This window comes from Triturus cristatus, chromosome 9 (assembly GCF_964204655.1).
Source record: "Triturus cristatus chromosome 9, aTriCri1.1, whole genome shotgun sequence".
NCBI lineage: Eukaryota > Metazoa > Chordata > Amphibia > Caudata > Salamandridae > Triturus > Triturus cristatus.
The window spans coordinates 14,268,067-14,288,782 of NC_140592.1; the positions used below are offsets into that span (position 1 = coordinate 14,268,067).

The following is a 20,716-nucleotide window of genomic DNA, read 5'->3' on the forward strand; positions in this document are numbered from 1 at the left end:
CCTCAAGGGCACGACGGAACCTGCAGTCCCACCCAGATCAATGCGCGCTAGCAACAGCCGGCTACGGCACGAAACTTCATTTACAAATAAAGATTTAAATTTAAATATATGAAATTAAAACTATTTGGCAACAGGGTTATTAAAAAGAAAACCTCCCGAAAGTACAATGTTTATATTTAATATTTGGTATTAAAAATGTCTTACAATTCTATACTGAATTGACAATGAAATTATTTAAAAAAAAAAAAAAAAACTTACATTTATTTTTAAATAAGAAAAGTAATTTAAATAGTTTAAAATAAAATATTTACCTTTCATTCATATACTTTCTTTTCACATTAAATGTGTACATCATTTTAAAAAGTAGAAATACATTAATGTATTATCACATTTCCTAGGAGGTTCTATTTACGTCCCTGCCTTCAGTATCTTCGAAGGGCAGGTGGTGCAGCAGCACCAGTGTTGGCCATGTGCTGCTAGGCTTACTCCAGGTCTGAGCTGTAAGTGCTTTCGGTTCTTTTCAGCTGTAGTAACTTTAAGTGCACTGTCTGAATAGCAGTGTGTGTGATAACTCTTTCGTGTGTGTCTGTCCCTCCCCAAACGTCTCCATGACCCTCCATAAATCCCTCCTTACTCCACCCCAAAGCCCCCCCATTCAGTAGTCCGTATTCCCCATTTTCAGGCCACTCCCCCGTCCCTTCCACATTTATTACTTAAAGGCGGATTCACGGGCCCAGAGGTCTGCGCGGTCAGCGCGGAGATCTCAGCACAGAACAGGTAGGAGAGGCGGAGTCGCCGCATGTAGGTTTGTGAATAGCACTTGTGCTGCCCGAGCAGCGCTACTGTTGTACTGCCAAGCATACGACAACATGCAGTTTGTGAACAGGCCCCAGTGTGGCTAGATGGTGCCTTTCACACCTCATGGCAGGAAGGGCAGATTGCACCAATCGTGCACATGCAGACACGGGGGGCTGTGCACGAAGGCGCGGACAGCGTCGACATGTGCACATGCAGGGCCTTGAAGCGCTATACACAGACACCAGCAAAACCACTCAAGCACATGCAGGGGCAGGGTGATCTGCACACAGGCGCTCGTGCACACGCAGGAACTGAGTGATCTGTACACAGGCGCTCGTGCACACGCAGGGGCTGGGTGAGCTGTACACAGGCGCTCGTGCACACGTATTGGAGGGAATAGGCTGGGCGATCTGTACACAGGTGCTCGTGCACACGCAGGGGTGGGTGATCTGTACACAGGTGCTCGTGCACACGCAGGGGCTGGGTGATCTGTACACAGGTGCTCGTGCACACGCAGGGACTGGGTGATCTGTACACAGGCGCTCGTCTACACGCAGGAACTGGGTGATCTGTACTCAGGCGCTCGTGCACACACAGGAGCTCTGGCACACACGGGCTGGGTGATCTGTACACAGGCGCTCGTGCACACGCAGGGGCAGGGTGATCTGTACACAGGCGCTCGTGCACACGCAGGAACTGAGTGAGCTGTACACAGGCGCTCGTGCACACGTGTTGGAGGGAAGGGGCTGGGCGATCTGTACACAGGTGCTCGTGCACACGCAGGGGCTGGGTGATCTGTACACAGGCGCTCGTGCACACGCAGGGGCAGGGTGAGCTGTATACAGGCGCTCGTGCACACGTGTTGGAGGGAAGGGGCTGGGCGATCTGTACACAGGTGCTCGTGCACACGCAGGGGTGGGTGATCTCTACAGAGGTGCTCGTGCACACGCAGGGGGTGGGTGATCTGTACACAGGCGCTCGTCTACACGCAGGAGCTCTGGCACACACGGGCTGGGTGATCTGTACACAGGCGCTCGTGCACACGCAGGGGCAGGGTGATCTGTACACAGACGCTCGTGCACACGCAGGGACAGGGCGATCTGTACACAGGTGCTCGTGCACACGCAGGGGCTGGGTGATCTGTACACAGGTGCTCGTGCACACGCGACTGCTTCTTTCCCAGCCTTTCAGAAGTCTGGGAGCTTCAGATCCGCACGCGGCAAGACCGGCCTCTCTCCCCCCTCCCTCTATCACTCTCTGTCCCTCCCTCCTCTCTCCCCCTCCCCCGCTCTCTTTCTCTCCCTACCCCCTTTCTCTCCCTCTATCCCCCTCTCTCTCTTCCCTCTCTGTCTCGCCCCTCCCTCTCTCACTCTGACGCTCCCTCCCTCCTCCCTCTCTCCATTTTCTCTCTCCCCCCTCTCTATCCCTCCTTCTACCCCCCTCTCTCTCTCTCACTCTCTCTCTCCCTCCCTCCCCACTCAATCTCCCCCCTCCCCTCTCTGTCTCTCTGTCTCTCCCCTTCCCGGTCTCTCACTCTCTCTCTCTCTCTTCCCTCTGTCTCTCTCTCTCTCTCTCTCTCTCTCTCTCTCTCTCTCTCTCTCTCTCTCTCTCTCCTCCCTCCCTGTCTCTGTCTCCCTCCCTCCCACTCTTCCCTCCCTCCCTCTCTGTGTCTCTCTCTCTCCCTCCCTCCCTCCCACTCTCTCTCTCTCTCTCTCCCTCCCCTCTCACTCTCTCCCTCCCTCCCCTCTAACTCTCTCTCCCTCCCCTCTCACTCTCTCTCCCTCCCTCCCCTCTAACTCTCTCTCTCTCCCCTCTCACTCTCTCTCTCCCTCCCTCCCCTCTCACTCTCTCTCTCCCTCCCTCCCCGCTAACTCTCTCTCTCCCCCCTCTCTCTCTCTCTCTCCCTCCCTCCCCTCTCACTCTCTCTCTCTCCCCGCTAACTCTCTCTCTCTCCCCTCTCTCTCTCTCTCTTCCTCCCTCCCCTCTCTCTCTCTCTCCCCTCCCTCTTTCTCCCCCCTCCCCTCTCACTCTCCCTCTCCCTCCCCTCTCACTATCTCTCTCTCCCTCCCTCCCCTCTTACTCTCTCTCCCTTCCTCCCTCCCTCCCCTCTTACTCTCTCCCTCCCTCCTCACTCTCTCTCCCTCCCCTCACTCTCTCTCCCTCCCCTCTCACCCCCTCCCCTCCCTCTCACTCACTCTCCCTCCCCTCCCACTCACTCTCCCTCCCCTCACACTCACTCTCCCTCCCCTCTCACTCACTCACTCTCCCTCCCCTCTCACTCACTCACTCTCCCTCCCCTCTCACTCACTCTATCTCTCTCTCCCTCCCTCCCCTCTCAATCTCCCCCCCCCCACCTTCTCTGTCTCTCGTTCTCTCCCCTTCCCGGCCTCTCACTCTCTCTCTCTCTCTTCCCTCTCTGTCTCTCTCTCTCTCTCCCCTCTCTGTTTCTCACTCTCTCTCTCTCTTCCCTCTCTGTCTCTCTCTCTCTCCCTCCCCTCTCACTCACTCTCCCTCCCCTCTCACTCACTCCCCTCTCACTCACTCTCCTCTCACTCACTCTATCTCTCTCTCCCTCCCTCCCCTCTCAATCTCCTCTCCCCCCCTTCTCTGTTTCTCGTTCTCTCCCCTACCCGGTCTCTCACTCTCACTCTCTCTCTCTTCCCTCTCTGTCTCTCTCCCTCCCTCCATCCCTTCCTTCCTCCCTCTCTCAGCGCACGGGATCCGGCTGTGAAATATGACAGCAGTCACCAGGCCCCTTTCATCCTCCCTCCGATGAGCTCCGTGGTGGCATGTCACGGCGACAGCTGGAGAGAGGGCAGGGAGCCCTCCCGGAGGAGGGATGCGCGCTCCACTGAGAGCTCGAGTGCTAAGCAGTGAATGATCGTGGCTGTCAGTCAGCAGCCCCTACATCTATCAGTGCGACACGTCCATCCATCAGTCCCAGTTTATCCAACCATCACTCCACATTACCCGTCTGTCTCATCCAGGTGGCCCCACTGCTCCCACAGATGTCACTCCCGCCTTGTGCACATCACTTGGAGGCAGCAGGCAGAAGGCAGAGAGGGCCGTGGAGGCGGCAGCCAGGGCCCTGGAGGCGGCAGCCAGGGCCCTGGAGGCGGCAGCCAGGGCCCTGGAGGCGGCAGACAGGGCTGCCACGGAGGCGGCAGACAGGGCTGCCACGGAGGCGGCAGACAGGGCTGCCACGGAGGCGGCAGACAGGGCTGCCACAGAGGCGGCAGACAGGGCTGCCACGGAGGCAGCAGGCAGGGCCGTGGAGGCGGCAGAGAGGGCCGTGGAGGCGGCAGAGAGGGCCGTGGAGGCGGCAGAGAGGGCCGTGGAGGCAGCAGCCAGGGCGGCCAAGGAGGCGGCAGCCAGGGCCGTGGAAGCGGCAGCCAGGGCCCTGGAGGCGGCAGCCAGGGCCCTGGAGGCGGTAGACAGGGCCCTGGAGGCGGCAGACAGGGCTGCCACGGAGGCGGCAGGCAGGGCGGCCACGGAGGCGGCAGGCAGGGCGGCCACGGAGGCAGCAGGCAGGGCGGCCACGGAGGCAGCAGACAGTGGGGGTACCGTTTGAAGCAAAAACAAGCCACAGATTACATGAGGATGCGGACACACGCCGATAAGGGAGGCAACAGGCATCTCACGTCAACCGCCGACATTCTTAACGCTGCGAGTGGAGGAGGGTGCGACGGCACCTTTGTCACTCTGGCAGACGTTTCTGCCAGAACATCTTAAATGAACACCGCAATCTGATGATCAGTTCCCTCGGTGCCAAAAGCAGCCACAAACTAGCTGGATGGGGGTAGAAGGGGCTCTCCGGGTAGGGGTTGTGAGGGCTGCACACGAATATGGAGATAGCGACACAATCCATGGTAAACAAAGAAGGAAGATTTCATATCTGGAGATGTTGTAGACGTTTAATTAAAATTAGTGAAAGATTAGATGGCAAAGCTGCCAAAAGCACAGTTCTGGAGGGACTTTCCTCACAAGCACCGTGCAGAAGAAACTTGATGGATGGAGGCCTCTAAGGAGAGTGGGGTTCACTGCACACTCACCTCTGTGGTTGGTGCATGGACACCACCAATGAGGCGAACGCGCTACTAAATTAAAACACAGCTGTATTAAATGCACGCGTCAATGGGTCTCCTGCTCATACCTGCACCTCTGCAAACAACTGCTGGTCATAAAGTGACCACCCATGAAAAGTTCACACCTCGCTCCTTCAGACAAAACCTTCTCTCCTCTGCATTCCCTTGCTGCCTGGGCGCCCCACAAACCTCACACCCACATCCTTTCCTTCTCCACTGCTAACACTTCATACTGTATTCCTTCATACAACCCCTCCTACAATGTATTTACATATCTCTACATTGCCTTTACATTTCTTCTAGAATATCTTCCATTTCTCTTCATCACTCTATCCACAGGTCAAAGACTTTCACAAGAAAGAATAATAGCTCCAATCATACACACTCCTATAATGTACGTATGCCTTACTATGGTTACGCGTCTCTTTAATACCCTCCTCAGCATCCCTGCAGTTCTTCGACAATCCCTCCCATCGCCCTCCTTTGCTTCCACAGCACCGAGGTACTAACTAGTCTCCACAGTGTCTCCCTCTCTCAAAACTCTCAGATTTCAGTCCTTTGACTCTCACTTCAAAGACAGACTTCACAACATCTGTCAAGTTTACTCTGAACGAGTCTAACCTCTGTCCTGCTGGAAGGTACTTTCAATATTGGCTAGAAGCTTCCAAGGTACCCTCTTCCGCCGTGACCCCCAGCCGTCGACTCCTGTAACCACCAACCTGATAGCGAAGCTTCCTTTATCTGGACACTGAACGAGTCCCTGATGATTGGTTCTTGAGCCCTGAAAAGAGACTGCTCCACACAAGGAAAATGCTACTTACCAGTATGCATCTGTTCTTGGCATGTAGAGCTGCAGATCCTCACACTTGGCATTAGATCGCCATCCGGTGTTGGGCTCGGATGCTTGCACCTTGTTGTTGTCTTGGAAGAAGTCTTTGTAGTCACGAGATAGGTGACTCCTCCCTTGGACGATAGTGCGCCTGGGCATCGACTCCATCCTCAGATTGTTTTTCGCCATGATGGGAAATGATGGAGTTTGTAGAAAAGAAAGAGATGTCCATGTGTGTATATCTAAGTAAGATAGTACTGGAACATATACAGGTTCCTGGGAGGTGGGTGGGTGTGTGAGGATCTGCAGCTCTACATGCCAAGAACTGATGTATACTGGTAAGTAGCATTTTCCGTTCGAGGCATATGAGCTGCAGATTGTACACTATGCATTGACTGTACAGCAGTATCTCCCCTAGCGGTGGTCACCTGTATCTGTTGCAGTAGTTTGAAAAAGTGTTTTAAGAACAGCCTGGCCCACAGAAGCTTGTTGCTTGGCTTGCACCTCAACACAATAGTGTTTAGTGAAGGTGAGTGTTGTAGACCATGTCGCTGCCTTACAAATGTCTTCTAGGGGAATGTTCCCTAAGAATGCCATGGAAGCCCCTAGTTTGCGTGTTGAGTGCGCTCTAGGGGGAATTGATAATATGCGCTTGGCTTTTTGGTAGCATATTTGGATACAATTAATGATCCATCGTGAATCCCAGCTTTTGAGATGTACCCTTATGCGGTGGAGAGAAAGCTACAAACAATTGTTTTGTTTTGCAAAAGGATTTAGTCCTGTCCATGTAATAGAGTAGAGCTCTTTTGACGTCTACGGTGTGGAGAGCTCTCTCTGCTACGGAGTCCGGGTTTTGAAAAAACACCGGTAGCTCCACAGATTGATTAGGATGAAATGCAGAAATGACTTTAGGCAGGAATTTTGGGTTTGTTCTGGGAACCACTTTCTTATGATGTATTTGTAAGAAGGGTTCTTGTATGCTTAAAGCCTGGATCTCACATACCCTCCTGAGAGAAGTGATTGCAATAAGGAAAGATACTTTCCATGTGAGGAACTGAAGTTTACAATTTATGCAGAGGTTCAAATGGGGGTCCCATGAGCCTAGTAAGTACAATGTTGAGATTCCACACCGCAGAGGGTGGTAATCTGGGAGGAATAATCCTTTTAAGCCCTTCCATGAAGGCTTTGATCGCAGGGACTCTGAAGAGTGACAAGTGTTGTCTGTTTTGTAAGTAAGCGGCAAGCGCTGCGAGATGTAGTCGTATGGATGAGTATGCCAAATCACATCTTTGCAAATGTAGTAAGTAGCAAATGGTGTTCTGGAAGGACGCGTCCAGTGGATCGATATGACTGTTAGTGCAGTAAATGGCGAATCTTTTCCACTTTGCTGCGTAGCAGGCTCTAGTAGTGGGGCGTCTGGCCTCTTTAATGAGGTTCATACAGTCCGGTGGAAGGTTAAGGTAACCGAACTCTAGGACTTCAGGAGCCAGATCGCGAGAGTCAGTTGCTTTGGATCGGGGTGCACTATCTCTCCATGGTTCTGCGTTAGTAGTGATAGGGAGAGGGGTAGTTTTTGGTGTGGGACTAGTGAGAGTTCGAGTAGTGTTGTGAACTACGGTTGGCGTGCCCATGTGGGAGCCACTAGGATCATTTTTAGTGATTGTTGTCGGAGCTTGCGTACCACTAGGGGAATCAGTGGGAGAGGCGGAAAAGCGTACGCAAATCTGCCTGACCAGTTCATCCATATCACATTGCCCTTGGACAGTGGGTGTGGAAACCTGGCGGCGAAGGTTGGGCATTTTGCATTTTCGTATCTGGCAAATAGATCTATGTCTGGTTGGCCCCACCTTTGGAAGAATGGTAGAAGAACTTCGGGATGCAGTTCCCATTCGTGAATCTGTTGTGTCTGTCGACTTAACAGATCCGCAATTTGATTGTGAACTCCTGGAAGGTGTTGTGCAAGCAGGTATATGTTTTGTGGGATGGCCCATCTCCAAATGTTCTGTGCGAGCTGGGACAGCTGGAGAGAATGTGTGCCTCCTTGTTTCTGTATGTAATACATGGCTGTCATGTTGTCCGTCCGGATGAGGACAGCCTTGTTCTGTACATGGAGTTGCAATGATTTTAGTGCTAGGAATATTGTTACTAGTTCTAGGTGATTGATATGGAGCACTTTTTGTTGAGTGGTCCATTTGCCCTGTGTCGTGTGGTTGAGGAGATGGGCTCCCCACCCTGTGAGTGATGCGTCTGTTGTTGGTACTATCTGTGGAACAGGCTTGAGGAACGGCCGCCCTTTGGATAAGTTTGCTGTGTTCCACCACTGCAGAGAGCGATGTGTGCGGCTGTCCACCAACACCAGATCTGTAAGTTGTCCTTGAGCCTGGTTCCACTGATGTGCTAGGCATTCTTGTAAGGGGCGCATTTGAAGTCTTGCATAAGGTACAATAAATATGCAAGATGCCATCATGCCTATGAGTTGCATGAACACTCTGGCTGGGAGAGTGTGTTGGATTTGAAATTTGGTGAGCAGAGCTGGCTAGCCTGGCTGGGCTGGGATATGCTAGAGCTGTGGAAGTATTTATTGTGGCCCCCAGATATTGATGTACATGAGAGGGCTGAAGGTGCGACTTGGTATAGTTGATTGTGAACCCCAAGTTGTGTAGTGTTTGGACGGTTTGAAGAGTGTGTTGGACACACTGGTTGAATGATCTGGCTTTTATTAGCCAGTCATCCAGATACGGGAAGACATGGATCTGTTGTCTTCGTAAGTGTGCTGCTACTAGTGCAAGGCACTTGGTAAACACTCTTGGAGCAGTGATGACTCCGAATGGAAGGACTTTGAACTGATAGTGTTGACTGTCCAGTACGAACCTTAGATACTTCCTGTGAGCAGGGTGTATGGGAATGTGGAAGTAGGCGTCCTTGAGATCTAGTGTGGCAAGGAAGTCTCTTTGTTGTAGTAGTGGAAGCACCTGTTGTAGAGTGATCATATGAAAATGATCTGAGTGTATATACTGATTGAGGGGTCTGAGGTCGAGAATTGCCGTAGGGTCACATTCTTTCTGGGGATTAGGAAATACAGGGAGTAAACCCCTGTTCCCTGGTGTAGTAAGGGGACTTGCTCTATGGCGTGCTTTGAAGCAGTGAGTGAACCTCTTGTTTCAAAAGTGTAAGATGGTCTGCGGACATTGGACGCTGTCTGGGTGGTATGTTTGGGGGGGTAGCTGTAAGTTCCAGGCAGTAACCATACTTGATAAATTGTCTTACCCACTTGTCTGTTGTGATGGATTTCCAGACAGGTAGGAACTGTGTTAATCTTCCCCCGACCGGAGTGGAATGCTCTGGGGGGAGTGGAGGGAAGTCACTGTTTAGCAGCAGGGGAGGTACGAGTGTTGTGGTTACCTCGGCCTCTCCCTTTACTGTTGTTCCCTCTGTAACCTCCTCTGAAATATCCTCTATTGGGGGATGTTTGGGTGGTGTTTTTAAAGGAAGATGAGCTATCTGTGCCCACGTTCTTGGAGGCGACAAAAGGAGCCACACGCTTGCGGAGACTGCAACGCTCCCATGGGCTTAGCAGTCTCTGTATCTTTTTTCATTTTTTCAAGAGCAGTGTCCACAGCCGGCCCAAAATGTTGTTTTTGATTGAACGGCTGATTTAGAATGGTTGTTTGGAAGAGGTAGTGTCCTTTTAGTTAGCGTACTAGTCTTTTTCGCTCCTAGGGCTATACAACAGGCACCCTTGAGCAACAGGAAGTGAGGAACAAACACCCTTGAGCAACAGGAAGTGAGGAACAAACACATTCAGCCGGAAGTGCCATTCTAGGTCACCAGCTTGGATTTTCTGACGGTCTAGTGTTTGTACCAATTAGTGCAGTTTTTTTTGCGGCAAAACTACCAACTATGCTCAGTATTTAAGGACACTGCCCACACTGGCTCAATGTTCCACGGAGCCGCGGCGAGGCAGTGTCCTGGTGAGGCGGTAACCTTGTTATTGTAAGTACGGCACAGCCGATTTGCAACAGTGCAACGCTGCTCAATTAGGAGGGATCTCAGAACCAACAGTTCCTTTTCTTTTTCAATTTCTTTTAACAGTGTCTGACTCTAGGTCCCCCTTCCCTCCCGTTCTGAAGGCTCATGGGGCATTATCTGGCGATATAAGAGTACGTGAACAGCCTAAACTTTGGGGCCTTCTTTATCTGTCACTAAACTGTTTTTTGAAGGAGAGCTATATTTAACAGATACTCTCAGTTATACTTATCATATGGACACGCACACCACGCGGTCCTTAGATATAGAGTGTGTTTTATGTTTTGTGTGTGTATGTTTTTGTACTGTCCCATCTCGCCGGCATAACGCAGCACAGATGACCAATTATAACGCATAAAGATAAGAAAAATATATATCACAGAAATACATCACTTTTATTTACAGGTCAAAACCACATATGGCGCAGTTTGGATGTGTTATGTTATTTTAACTCTGTTTTTATTCTTCCAGAACCCATTCAGCAATATACCTACTGGGGTATAGTATACTGTGCATGTTAAATAAATGTGCACCACTTAGTTAGGATTATATGTAAATACGCAGTTGTTTTGATTCAAGTGTAGAAGGGATCTCTTCTAGGTCCTGATGAGAAGCCAGGGGAGGGCGTCGAAACACGTCGACACAGGAGACACTGCTCATTAAAGCATAGTATCTCCAGCTCATTCCCTCTTTTAAAGATACCAGCTCAAATGAACATTAACATTTATTTTTTCCACTGAGCCAGGTATTTTTTAATTTTTCACTATTCACCATTCACTCACTTCTGACCCTTCCACTCGGACTCCTACACCATAGATAGTACTGTTTTTCATAACCAGTGCTCCCACGTAGTCGTAGGTCGCAGCACGCCCCGTCCCGCAGCGGGGCGGGAAGACCCCGATGATGAAGCATGCCACCAAGGGTCCTTTTGGTGGGTGAGGGGTATTTAAACACAGCTGTGTGCTTTCCACCATTGTAGGAGACACACGTAATCTGGAGGAACACTTCTATACTTTCCCATAAGGGTGGATCCCTTTGTTTTTTGACAATATAACTTGAGGAGGACGTATCCACCTCGTCTGCTCCTTTGAGCATTACCTCTTCACTCCCTTCTTGTGTTACTTTGATATAACGACAGCGCACAGCTGTGGGAGCGATCCAGTATTTCTTGCTATTAGGTATCGGAACTATTATCGATACTATAGGAAGTCATTGAACCCTTTAGAATCTCAGACACAATCATAACACACACTTCTATCACCTTTATTTTTCAAGTACCAGAGTCAAGCAGCATGGTGAGTACCACCAGCGGAGGTTCTCAAGCAGCATGGTGCGTACCACCAGAGCAGGTCATCAAAGAGCACGGTGAGGACCACCAGAGGAGGTCATCAAGAAGCATGGTGAGTACCACCGGAGGAGGGCCTCAAGCAGCATGGTGAGTACCACCAGAGGAGGTCATCAAGAAGCATGGTGAGTACCACCAGAGGAGGTCATCAAGCAGCATGGTGAGTGCAACCAGAGAAGGTCATGAAGCAGCATGGTGAGTACCACCGAAGGTCATCAAGCAGCGCGGTGAGTACCACCAGAGGAGGTTCTCAAGCAGCGCGGTGAGTACCACCAGAGGAGGTCCTCAAGCTGCATGGTGAGTACCACCAGAGGTCATGAAGCAGCATGGTGAGTACCACCAGAGAAGGTCCTCAAGCAGCACAGTGAGTACCACCAGAGGAGGTCCTCAAGCTGCATGGTGAGTACCACCAGAGAAGGTCATCAAGCAGCATGATGAGTACCACCGCAGAAGGTTCTCAAGCAGCATGGTGAGTACCACCGCAGAAGGTCCTCAAGCATTGCGGTGAGTACCACCAGAGGAGATCCTCAAGCAGCGAGGTGAGTACCACCAGAGGAGGTCCTCAAGCTGCATGGTGAGTACCACCAGAGAAGGTCATCAAGCAGCATGGTGAGTACCACCAGAGGAGGTCCTCAAGCAGCATGGTGAGTACCACCAGGGGAGGTCCTCAAGCAGTACGGTGAGTACCACTGGAAGAGGTTCACAAGCAGCAGGGTGGGTACCACTGGAGGAGGTCATCAAGCAGCATGGTGAGTACCACCTGAGGAGGTCATCAAGAAGCATGGTGAGTACCACCAGAGGAGGTCATCAAGCAGCATGGTGAGTGCAACCAGAGAAGGTCATGAAGCAGCATGGTGAGTACCACCAGAGGAGGTCATCAAGAAGCATGGTGAGTACCACCAGAGGAGGTCATCAAGCAGCATGGTGAGTGCAACCAGAGAAGGTCATGAAGCAGCATGATGAGTACCACCGAAGGTCATCAAGCAGCGCGGTGAGTACCACCAGAGGAGGTTCTCAAGCAGCGCGGTGAGTACCACCAGAGGAGGTCCTCAAGCTGCATGGTGAGTACCACCAGCGGAGGTCATGAAGCAGCATGGTGAGTACCACCAGAGAAGGTCCTCAAGCAGCGCAGTGAGTACCACCAGAGAAGGTCCTCAAGCTGCATGGTGAGTACCACCAGAAAAGGTCATCAAGCAGCATGGTGAGTACCACCGGAGAAGGTTCTCAAGCAGCATGGTGAGTACCACCAGAGGAGGTCCTCAAGCATTGCGGTGAGTACCACCAGAGGAGATCCTCAAGCAGCGAGGTGAGTACCACCAGAGGAGGTCCTCAAGCTGCATGGTGAGTACCACCAGAGAAGGTCATCAAGCAGCATGGTGAGTACCACCAGAGGAGGTCCTCAAGCAGCATGGTGAGTACCACCAGGGGAGGTCCTCAAGCAGTACGGTGAGTACCACTGGAAGAGGTTCACAAGCAGCAGGGTGGGTACCACTAGAGGAGGTCATCAAGCAGCATGGTGAGTACCACCGGAGGAGGTCATCAAGAAGCATGGTGAGTACCACCAGAGGAGGTCATCAAGCAGCATGGTGAGTGCAACCAGAGAAGGTCATGAAGCAGCATGGTGAGTACCACCAGAGGAGGTCCTCAAGCAGCGCGGTGAGTACCACCAGAGGAGGTCCTCAAGCTGCATGGTGAGTACCACCAGAGGAGGTCATGAAGCAGCACGGTGAGTACCACCAGAGGAGGTCATGAAGCAGCACGGTGAGTACCACCAGAGGAGGTCCTCAAGCTGCATGGTGAGTACCACCAGATAAGGTCATCAAGCAGCACGATGAGTACCACCAGAGGAGGTCATCAAGCAGCATGGTGAGTGCAACCAGAGAAGGTCATGAAGCAGCATGGTGATTACCACCGGAGGAGGTCCTCAAGCAGCATGGTGAGTACCACCGGAGGAGGTCATCAAGAAACATGGCGAGTACCACCAGAGGAGGTCATCAAGCTGTATGGTTAGTGCAACCAGAGAAGGTCATGAAGCAGCATGGTGAGTACCACCAGAGGAGGTTCTCAAGCTGCATGGTGAGTACCACCAGAGGAGGTCATGAAGCAGCACGGTGAGTACCACCAGAGGAGGTCATGAAGCAGCACGGTGAGTACAACCAGAGGAGGTCCTCAAGCTGCATGGTGAGTACCACCGGAGGAGGATCTCAAGCAGCATGGTGAGTACCACCAGAGAAGGTCATCAAGCAGCATGGTGAGTACCACCAGAGAAGGTCATCAAGCAGCATGGTGAGTACTACCGGAGGAGGTTCTCAAGCAGCATGGTGAGTACCACCAGAGAAGGTTATCAAGCAGCATGGTGAGTACTACCGGAGGAGGTTCTCAAGCAGCATGGTGAGTACCACCAGAGAAGGTCATCAAGCAGCATGGTGAGTACCACCAGGAGAGGCCATCAAAAAGCCTTTCAGTACCACCAAAGAGGGTCCTCAAGCAGCATGGTGAGTACTACCAGAGAAGGTCATCAAGCAGCACGGTGAGTACCACCAGAAGAGGTCATCAAAAAGCACGGTGAGTACCACCAGAGGAGGTCATGAAGCAGCATGGCGAGAACCACCAGAGTTATGCATTAAATGGAATGAACACACAGATCCCATGATCTAAGCCAAGGCTCATTCGCATATCCTGTCTCACTCATTCCCTGTACTTTGAGCTCATCCTCATGTAGTAACCTTTATAAAAGACCTCACTTTTGATGTCAATAATAATATGGTGAACACTCAAGGCCTCCGCTACCTCAATCTATGCCTTCAGTGGCCTGTAATCAGAAGACGGCAACAACAGCAGGGGTCATCTTAATACAAACATGTAGAGTAGTGCCAGCAGGAGTTAACTATCCACAAAACAGCGAAGGCCGCTTCTGTCTATTGACTGAAAAGAATGGCAATAGAGGAAACAGTCACTCATCTGCGAAAAATGGACCCTTCTTCTAATAAATGTAATATCTGCCTTACACAGGGATAAGACACATAGCAGGAACCAGCCAAGCGCAAGAAATGGGCACAGTCTAGGGTCAGACACACCCCAGCCATGGGATCAGACACACCCAAGGAGATCAGCTTCCCACCCCCCGACTCAGCCATGCTCAATTATCGGCTACATGTTGGGGGATCAGGTCCATTTGGAGGACTAGCCACAGACCTCCGGTCAGCCACACCCAGAGGTACTACCTACTTTTGAGGTGACCATCAGAAACAGGAAGTGGTCTAGAGACGGTCTCACCCCCAGCAGGTGAAACTTACTTGACTTTCTGGATCCAGATACAGTAGTCGGTGATGTAGAGATCGTTGAGGATGTAGGCTGGGTCATTCTCTTGAAAAATGCGGTGTATTTGTAAGTAACATTTCAAAACTGCTGCTTTACCTACAGGAAATTGGAAGAAGATGAGACTATGGTTAAAAGAGACCTTAAAAAAGAAAGGAAAAGTCTAAAAACAATATTTTATTAGTGACCATTTCTACTGCAAAATTGAGGAATGCTTTAGCGCACACTACAAGAAGACACAGGGGTACCCGGCCCACACAACAGCATCATATCCAATGAGTTCATGACAGAGAAACTGCTCCAATCTTTTCAATAAGAAGCCACATTCCTAGATGATCGGTAATCCACAGATTTGGTCAAGTGGGACTCAAGAAAAATCTCAACAATTGTCCACCCTCTAGACTCGGAGTCAAGGGGATCGGCAGTTGTGGGGCCCAGCGTGGGATAAGAGCTTGAAAAGGAATAGGTGACAAATTCATAGCACAGGATGGAGTTCACAAAAAGGGAGGGACGAGCCGGGAGCCCGCAGGAATCATAAGAGCCCATTTTTAGTAGCCCCTTCAGACATGACTGCACAGAAGTACAGGAAGAAAGTGCATGTCAATGTGAAAGAGATCAAAACTAAAGGGAAAGGCGATAAAAGTGAGATAGGCAAAGGCAAAACATGGTCCAATTCAAAGCCGTTCTGTTACAAAGACAACAACGTGGAGCATCAAACACATGGAGAGTTTCAAGGATGGAAATTGAAATTTGTCTTTATTGCGTGATCGATAAAAATCTTTGCAATTAAGTTAAAAATACAAAAGAAAGCACCTTTGCAAAAACACATAAAACAACTCATTTCATTAGAATGGTTAATTTAAGACCGTTTGTTGAATTTTAACCCCTTCAGTGCCCATGACGAGCTGGACTCGTCATGGGCCGCGGTGGCGCTGTGCCCATGACGAGTCCAGCTCGTCATAGACCCCGCCCGCTAATGCAACGGCCGGCACTGGGCGGGGAAAGGGGCGGGCACTGAAGGGGTTAATGTGTTTATACTTTTATGTTTATACTATTTACTACAAATAAAAATTATAAAATCTCTTTAATCAAACCTAGATTAAAAATTGAAAAGCAGAGGGTTTCCAATTGACAAATATTAACTTATGCTTTTTCTACTTGCTATACCCTAAAAATTCATACCAAATCTAACAAGAAGACTGCTTAACAGATAAAGATTACAGATCTGAATTTAAATGTTGGCGTTTTTAGTCAAATCATTTACTAGCAGAAGGATTTAACATGGTTTTTGCTATTGTCATGAAATGTACCAATCTACAAACTAACTGAATGTCTCCTCCTGCAAAACAGGCTTTTAATGTTTGTCTGCGTGTTCGAAGCCGTCTTTGGTTCCAGAGCTGTTTTAATAATAGTCTTCGCTCTTTCTCTAGACCTTTGCAGCTGCACAGTAAATGCAAAACGTCCACTTTTTGGTCACCGCAGAGTATACAGTTCGCTGTTATTTCCAAACGTTTCCATGGGGGGAGATGCTCTTTTGCTGGTAGGACTCCCATCCTCAATTGCAGGAAAGATTCCTTCACAGTCCGTGAAAGCCCTATTCCCAAATAAGCTTGTGGTAGGGACCTGGTACAAGTCTGGATGACAAACCACCCATGGGCCCTCCTGGTGAGTGTGGCTTTATCTTCTTCCAGAGATAGTGTCTTCACTGTTTTGTTTACGAGCTGCTTGAAAGATTTGTGGGTCCCGTTCACTTCCCAGAGGTCTTGTAATGCAAGAGAGCTTATTGCTGTCTGGAGATAGACCATTGCTAGGCAGTCTTTATTCCTTTCCAGCTCTTTCCATAGATATGAATTCAGAGTACCCGTCTCAGCTCCCTTTATTTTGTGCCAACATTTGGTGTAGGCACCCTTGTGTGCTATTTGTTGTTTTTGGAGGCCGAACTCAAGCCTTAGTTGTGCTGGCGAAGTGTACTGTGGGAGGTTGATTATTATTTGCATTCCTTTGGACTCCACTTTATCCAAGGTGGTCTCGTCTCTCCCTCTCATGCATTCACTGCCATAAGTTATAGACGGTAGCAATCTTGCTTGTAATACTTCTAGCAAAGGGATTAAGTTTGGACCCGTTATTTTGTGTTTGATGCTCTTTAATGCAACGGCCAGAGATATCCCTCTGTTTCTTTTTTTTTTATTTCAGTATATATATATATATTTTTTTTAAAACAGCATATGACATTTAAACATATAACATATCGCATACATATAACATGTACTCTGCATCGCTTGTTGTTACAGGGCAGCCCACATTGACTTTGTTAATTGTAGTACAGTTTGCCTATTTTGGCTGCCCCCCCAACCCCTGTCCTCGTATGGGTCAGAGAAAGCAAAGAGAGGGACAGGGAGAGGGACCAGAGCGGAGAGAGAGAAGAGGTATCGCGTACAGGGAGAATTAGCCTACTCGCTATTGTCTAATGAGGGTTGCTAATCTGGTAGTTATACTAGGCCTTTTCAGGGCGGGTCATAAGGGTCTAGATACTTGTCCAGGGATGCCCACATTTTTCTGCAGGGCTGTCTCCACGGTGAGTCTCGTAGGGCCACTGTATCCGCTCCTCTGAGATACGTCGCCCAGTTGAGCCATCCCTTAAACGTTGCCTTGGAGGTGTCTTTCCATTTGTGGAGTATCATTTTTACACCTGCTGTTAGTAGGAGATCCAGTAGGTCTCTGTCTTGTTGTGAGTCTGCATCTGTTCTAATGAAGGCAGTTACCAGAGTGGCAAACTTCATTTTAAGAGTACAACCTAACATGTTGTTTAAAAAGGCGAAGATCTTCTCCCAGAATGATTTGACTTTGGGACAGTAATATATGAGATGGGCCAGGTCCCCTTTTCCCTTATTACAATTCCAGCACTGGTCATTGGTGTTCAGTCCCAGGGTCGCCAGGCGCGCCGGGGTCCAGTAGATTTTGTGTAGTGTCCAGAACTTTGTCTGAGCTAGTACCGGGGTGATTTTACTTTGTGTGGGGGAGGACCAAAGCATCTGGGTCTCTTTTTCGCTAAGTGTCTCTCCAAGTTGGGCCTCCCAGTATTTCCGTGTCTTTTCATTAAGTTTGGTTGAGCCGGGCCGTAGGAGTCGATAGAGGTGAGATACCTGGTGCCCTATTCTGTTCAGGTTGGTCATATATTGGATGATTGACGGCTTGGTATCCGAAAGCTTCGCTTTGCTCAGTGCTGTTTTGATTTTTAAGAAGTTATATAGTTCTATGTCTGGTAAGTTATGTTTGATTTTTAGCATCCTGAAAGTGGTGGGATTGCCTCCCTCTTCGAGTTGGATAGGGTGGGAGATACCGGTTTTCCCCCACAAGTCCATAGAGAGCGCTCTGCCCCTGTATTTTATCTTTGCATTTGCCCACAAAGATTCCCATCTCGAGTTTTTTATGCTGTGTTCCATCTTCTGGTCTACCTTCAGTAGGGTGTTTCTCGTATTTTTGAGTATTGGGGTTGCTGCTAGCATATGTTTATTGGCTGTTAGTAGCGTTAAGGGTTCGAGGTTGTTTAGTATGGCTCTCTCTAGTCCCAGCCATACTGGTGTGTATTCCTGGTTTGGCAGGATCCAATAACCCCCTTGTTTTGTCAAGAAGGCCGTTTGGAAAGTTTTGAAATCCGCCAGGTTTAACCCCCCCAATTTTTTCCCCAATCTTAGTTTTTTAAGGCTAATCCTTGCTTTCTTGTCCCGCCAGATGAAATTATTCAGCATCTTATCTAGTTTGCGATGGAAGTCGTCAGTGAGTATTAGAGGCAGCATATTTGCCAGGTAGTTGACCATTGGGGTGACCATCATCTTTACTGTCTCTATCCTCCCCCACCATGTTATGAATTTGGGTGACAGGCCCTCCAGCAGCGTCTTTACCTTGTCCAGCATTAGTTTTTCATTTTGTTCCAGTGTGTTTTTGAGGTAATTCCCAAAGTATATACCCAGGTATTTTACGAAACCAGTCTGCCAGGCAAGGCCCGAATCACCCAGTATGTCTCTTGTGGTGTGTATATTGAGTGGTTTACATTCTGATTTGTCTTTGTTTAGCTTGTAACCGGAGAGGGATGAGTACTTATCTTTGGATTCCATGAGGGCAGTGATGGAGGATTTAGGGCTTTCTGTGACAATGAGATTGTCATCCGCGTATGCGGCTAGTTTGATTGTCAGCTCATTGATGGTGACCCCTTTCATCTCTTCATCGGCCTCGATGTCCCTAATCAGTGGTTCCAGGGCCAGTAGGAACAGTGAGGGGGACAGGGGGCAACCTTGCCTACTCCCTCGCTGCAGGGTGAAGGGCTCTGAGACAGCCCCATTGACTGCGATACCAGCACTGGGTTTTTCGTATAGTGCCATAACTTTCCGCGTGAAAGAGTTCCCCAGGTTGAAAGTCTGCATGCCACGCTCCAGGAAGTGCCACGATACCCTATCAAACGCCTTCTCTGCATCTAGTGTGATGGTCACCGCTGGTTTGTCGGACTTGGCGGCCCTATCTAGTATGTGGCATAAAAGTCTGGTGTTATCGTGTGACATGCGTGTCTTGAGGAAACCAACTTGTGTGTTACTCATCAGTTGTGGTAGTACTTTATTAAGCCTTGTTGCCAGAATGTTTGCGTATATCTTGCAATCAACGTTAATCAGAGAGATCGGCCTGTAGTTTTGGGGCATCTGATTGTTTTTGCCTTCCTTGGGGATAACTATTATATTCGCTTTGGACATGGTATGTGAGACCATCCCCGCCCCCTCGCAGTGGTTAAATACTTTTTTCAAAGTAGGTAGTAAGTGAGTTAAGAAAGTCTTATAACAGGTGGCTGTGTATCCATCTGGCCCGGGTGCCTTGTTAACTTTAAGAGACTTAACTGCCATCTCAATTTCAGTTGCGCTTATCTCCCGTCCTAGAGTGTGTGCTTCATCTGGTGTTATCTTTGGGAGGTTTAGTCTGTTTAGGTACTCGATGCACCCATTTTCATCCAGCGTTTCATCTTTTTTATAGAGGTCTTGATAGAATTCACTAAATGTTCAGAGTATTTCCTTATGTCTTGTGTGTGTGATATTTTGTGAGTCTGTGATCGATGAGATGGTATGCTGTCTTTGTCTATGTTTTAGGTAAGAGACCAGGAGCTTTCCCGCTTTATTGGCCTCGCATAGGTTTATTGCTTTAAATTTGTTTATCCACATACCAGCTCTTTCGCTCAAAATTCTGTTGAATTTGTATTTCTTCTTTGTGAGTTCTGTAAGTGCACAAGCGTTCTTGGAGTCTGAGATATGGATTGCCTCTCATCTTTGGATATCCCTTTCCAGTTGTCTCAACTGTGCCTTCGCGTTTCTGTTAATCTTGGCTTTAATGTCCATAATTGTCCCCCTAATTGTGGCTTTTAATGCATCCCACATGGTTTTAGGATCTGTGTCTGCAGTGTCATTAAAACTAATGTATTCCTTAATGGCCTCCTCTATTTTGGTTCTGTTGCTCTGGTCTGACAAGACATCGCTGTTGAATCTCCATCTTCGTGGATGATCCTCACTGTGGCGCTCGCACAGCAGTAGGCTAATGCAGGAGTGGTCTGAGACAGTTCTCGTGGCTATGTCTGTGTGTTCTATTAAGTGGGTGTGTGTTCCTGTGATCAGTATGTAATCTATTCTGCTGTATGAGTTGTGTGGGTTGGAAAAAAAAGTGTAATCTCATGTGTCGTAGCCGTCATGGGTCTTTAAGATTAAACCTGGTACATACATTTTTTAGTACGGTGTGTGCACCTGGGGGTAGTGACTGGCACTGTGATTGGCTGTCTAGAGTGAAATCTAACGCCATATTGAAGCCACCTGCCACCACCGTTAGGTCATTTTGTGGGAGTGTCTCCAACCTTTTAGAGATGCCCTCCCAAAAGTCGGAATCATCAGAGTTTGGCCCGTAGATCTTGAGCACGTGTATGTTTTCTTCCCCCCTTTTCAAATGCGTCAAGTGCTCTCCCTTCCTCATGGCTTTGTTGTTCTTCCATACTTATTTTGGAGTTCTTATTTATCAGAGTGATCACGCCCCGTTTCTTCCCTACGGCTGGAGAGCAGGCCATCTGTCCAACCCATCTCGCCCTAATCCGTTCTGCATCGTCAAAGGATAGTCTGGTCTCCTGTAGATATCTGCTTTAGTTTTAGCTAGGCAATCTAGTATTTTTTTTCTTTTAACTGGGTGATTAAGACCTTTAACATTTAGGGAGACTTTCTTTAGGTTGGACGTTAGTGTTTTCGGACCGTCTATTGCCATTTTGTTATGCTGGGTGTTGGTTGTTTAGCCAAGGTC

At 49.1% G+C, this 20,716-nt stretch overlaps 1 protein-coding gene across 2 annotated transcripts in view; it reads right to left on the minus strand.

Moving 5' to 3' along the window:
- The window catches only part of SHQ1 (SHQ1, H/ACA ribonucleoprotein assembly factor), a 260,154-nt gene that overhangs the window by 15,767 nt on the left and 223,671 nt on the right, over positions 1 to 20,716 (minus strand). For both annotated transcript variants that reach the window (XM_085624233.1, XM_085624234.1), the window contains exon 11: positions 14,380 to 14,500. In XM_085624233.1, coding sequence (XP_085480359.1) covers positions 14,380 to 14,500 — 121 coding nt within the window. The remainder of the gene's footprint in view (positions 1 to 14,379; positions 14,501 to 20,716) is intronic.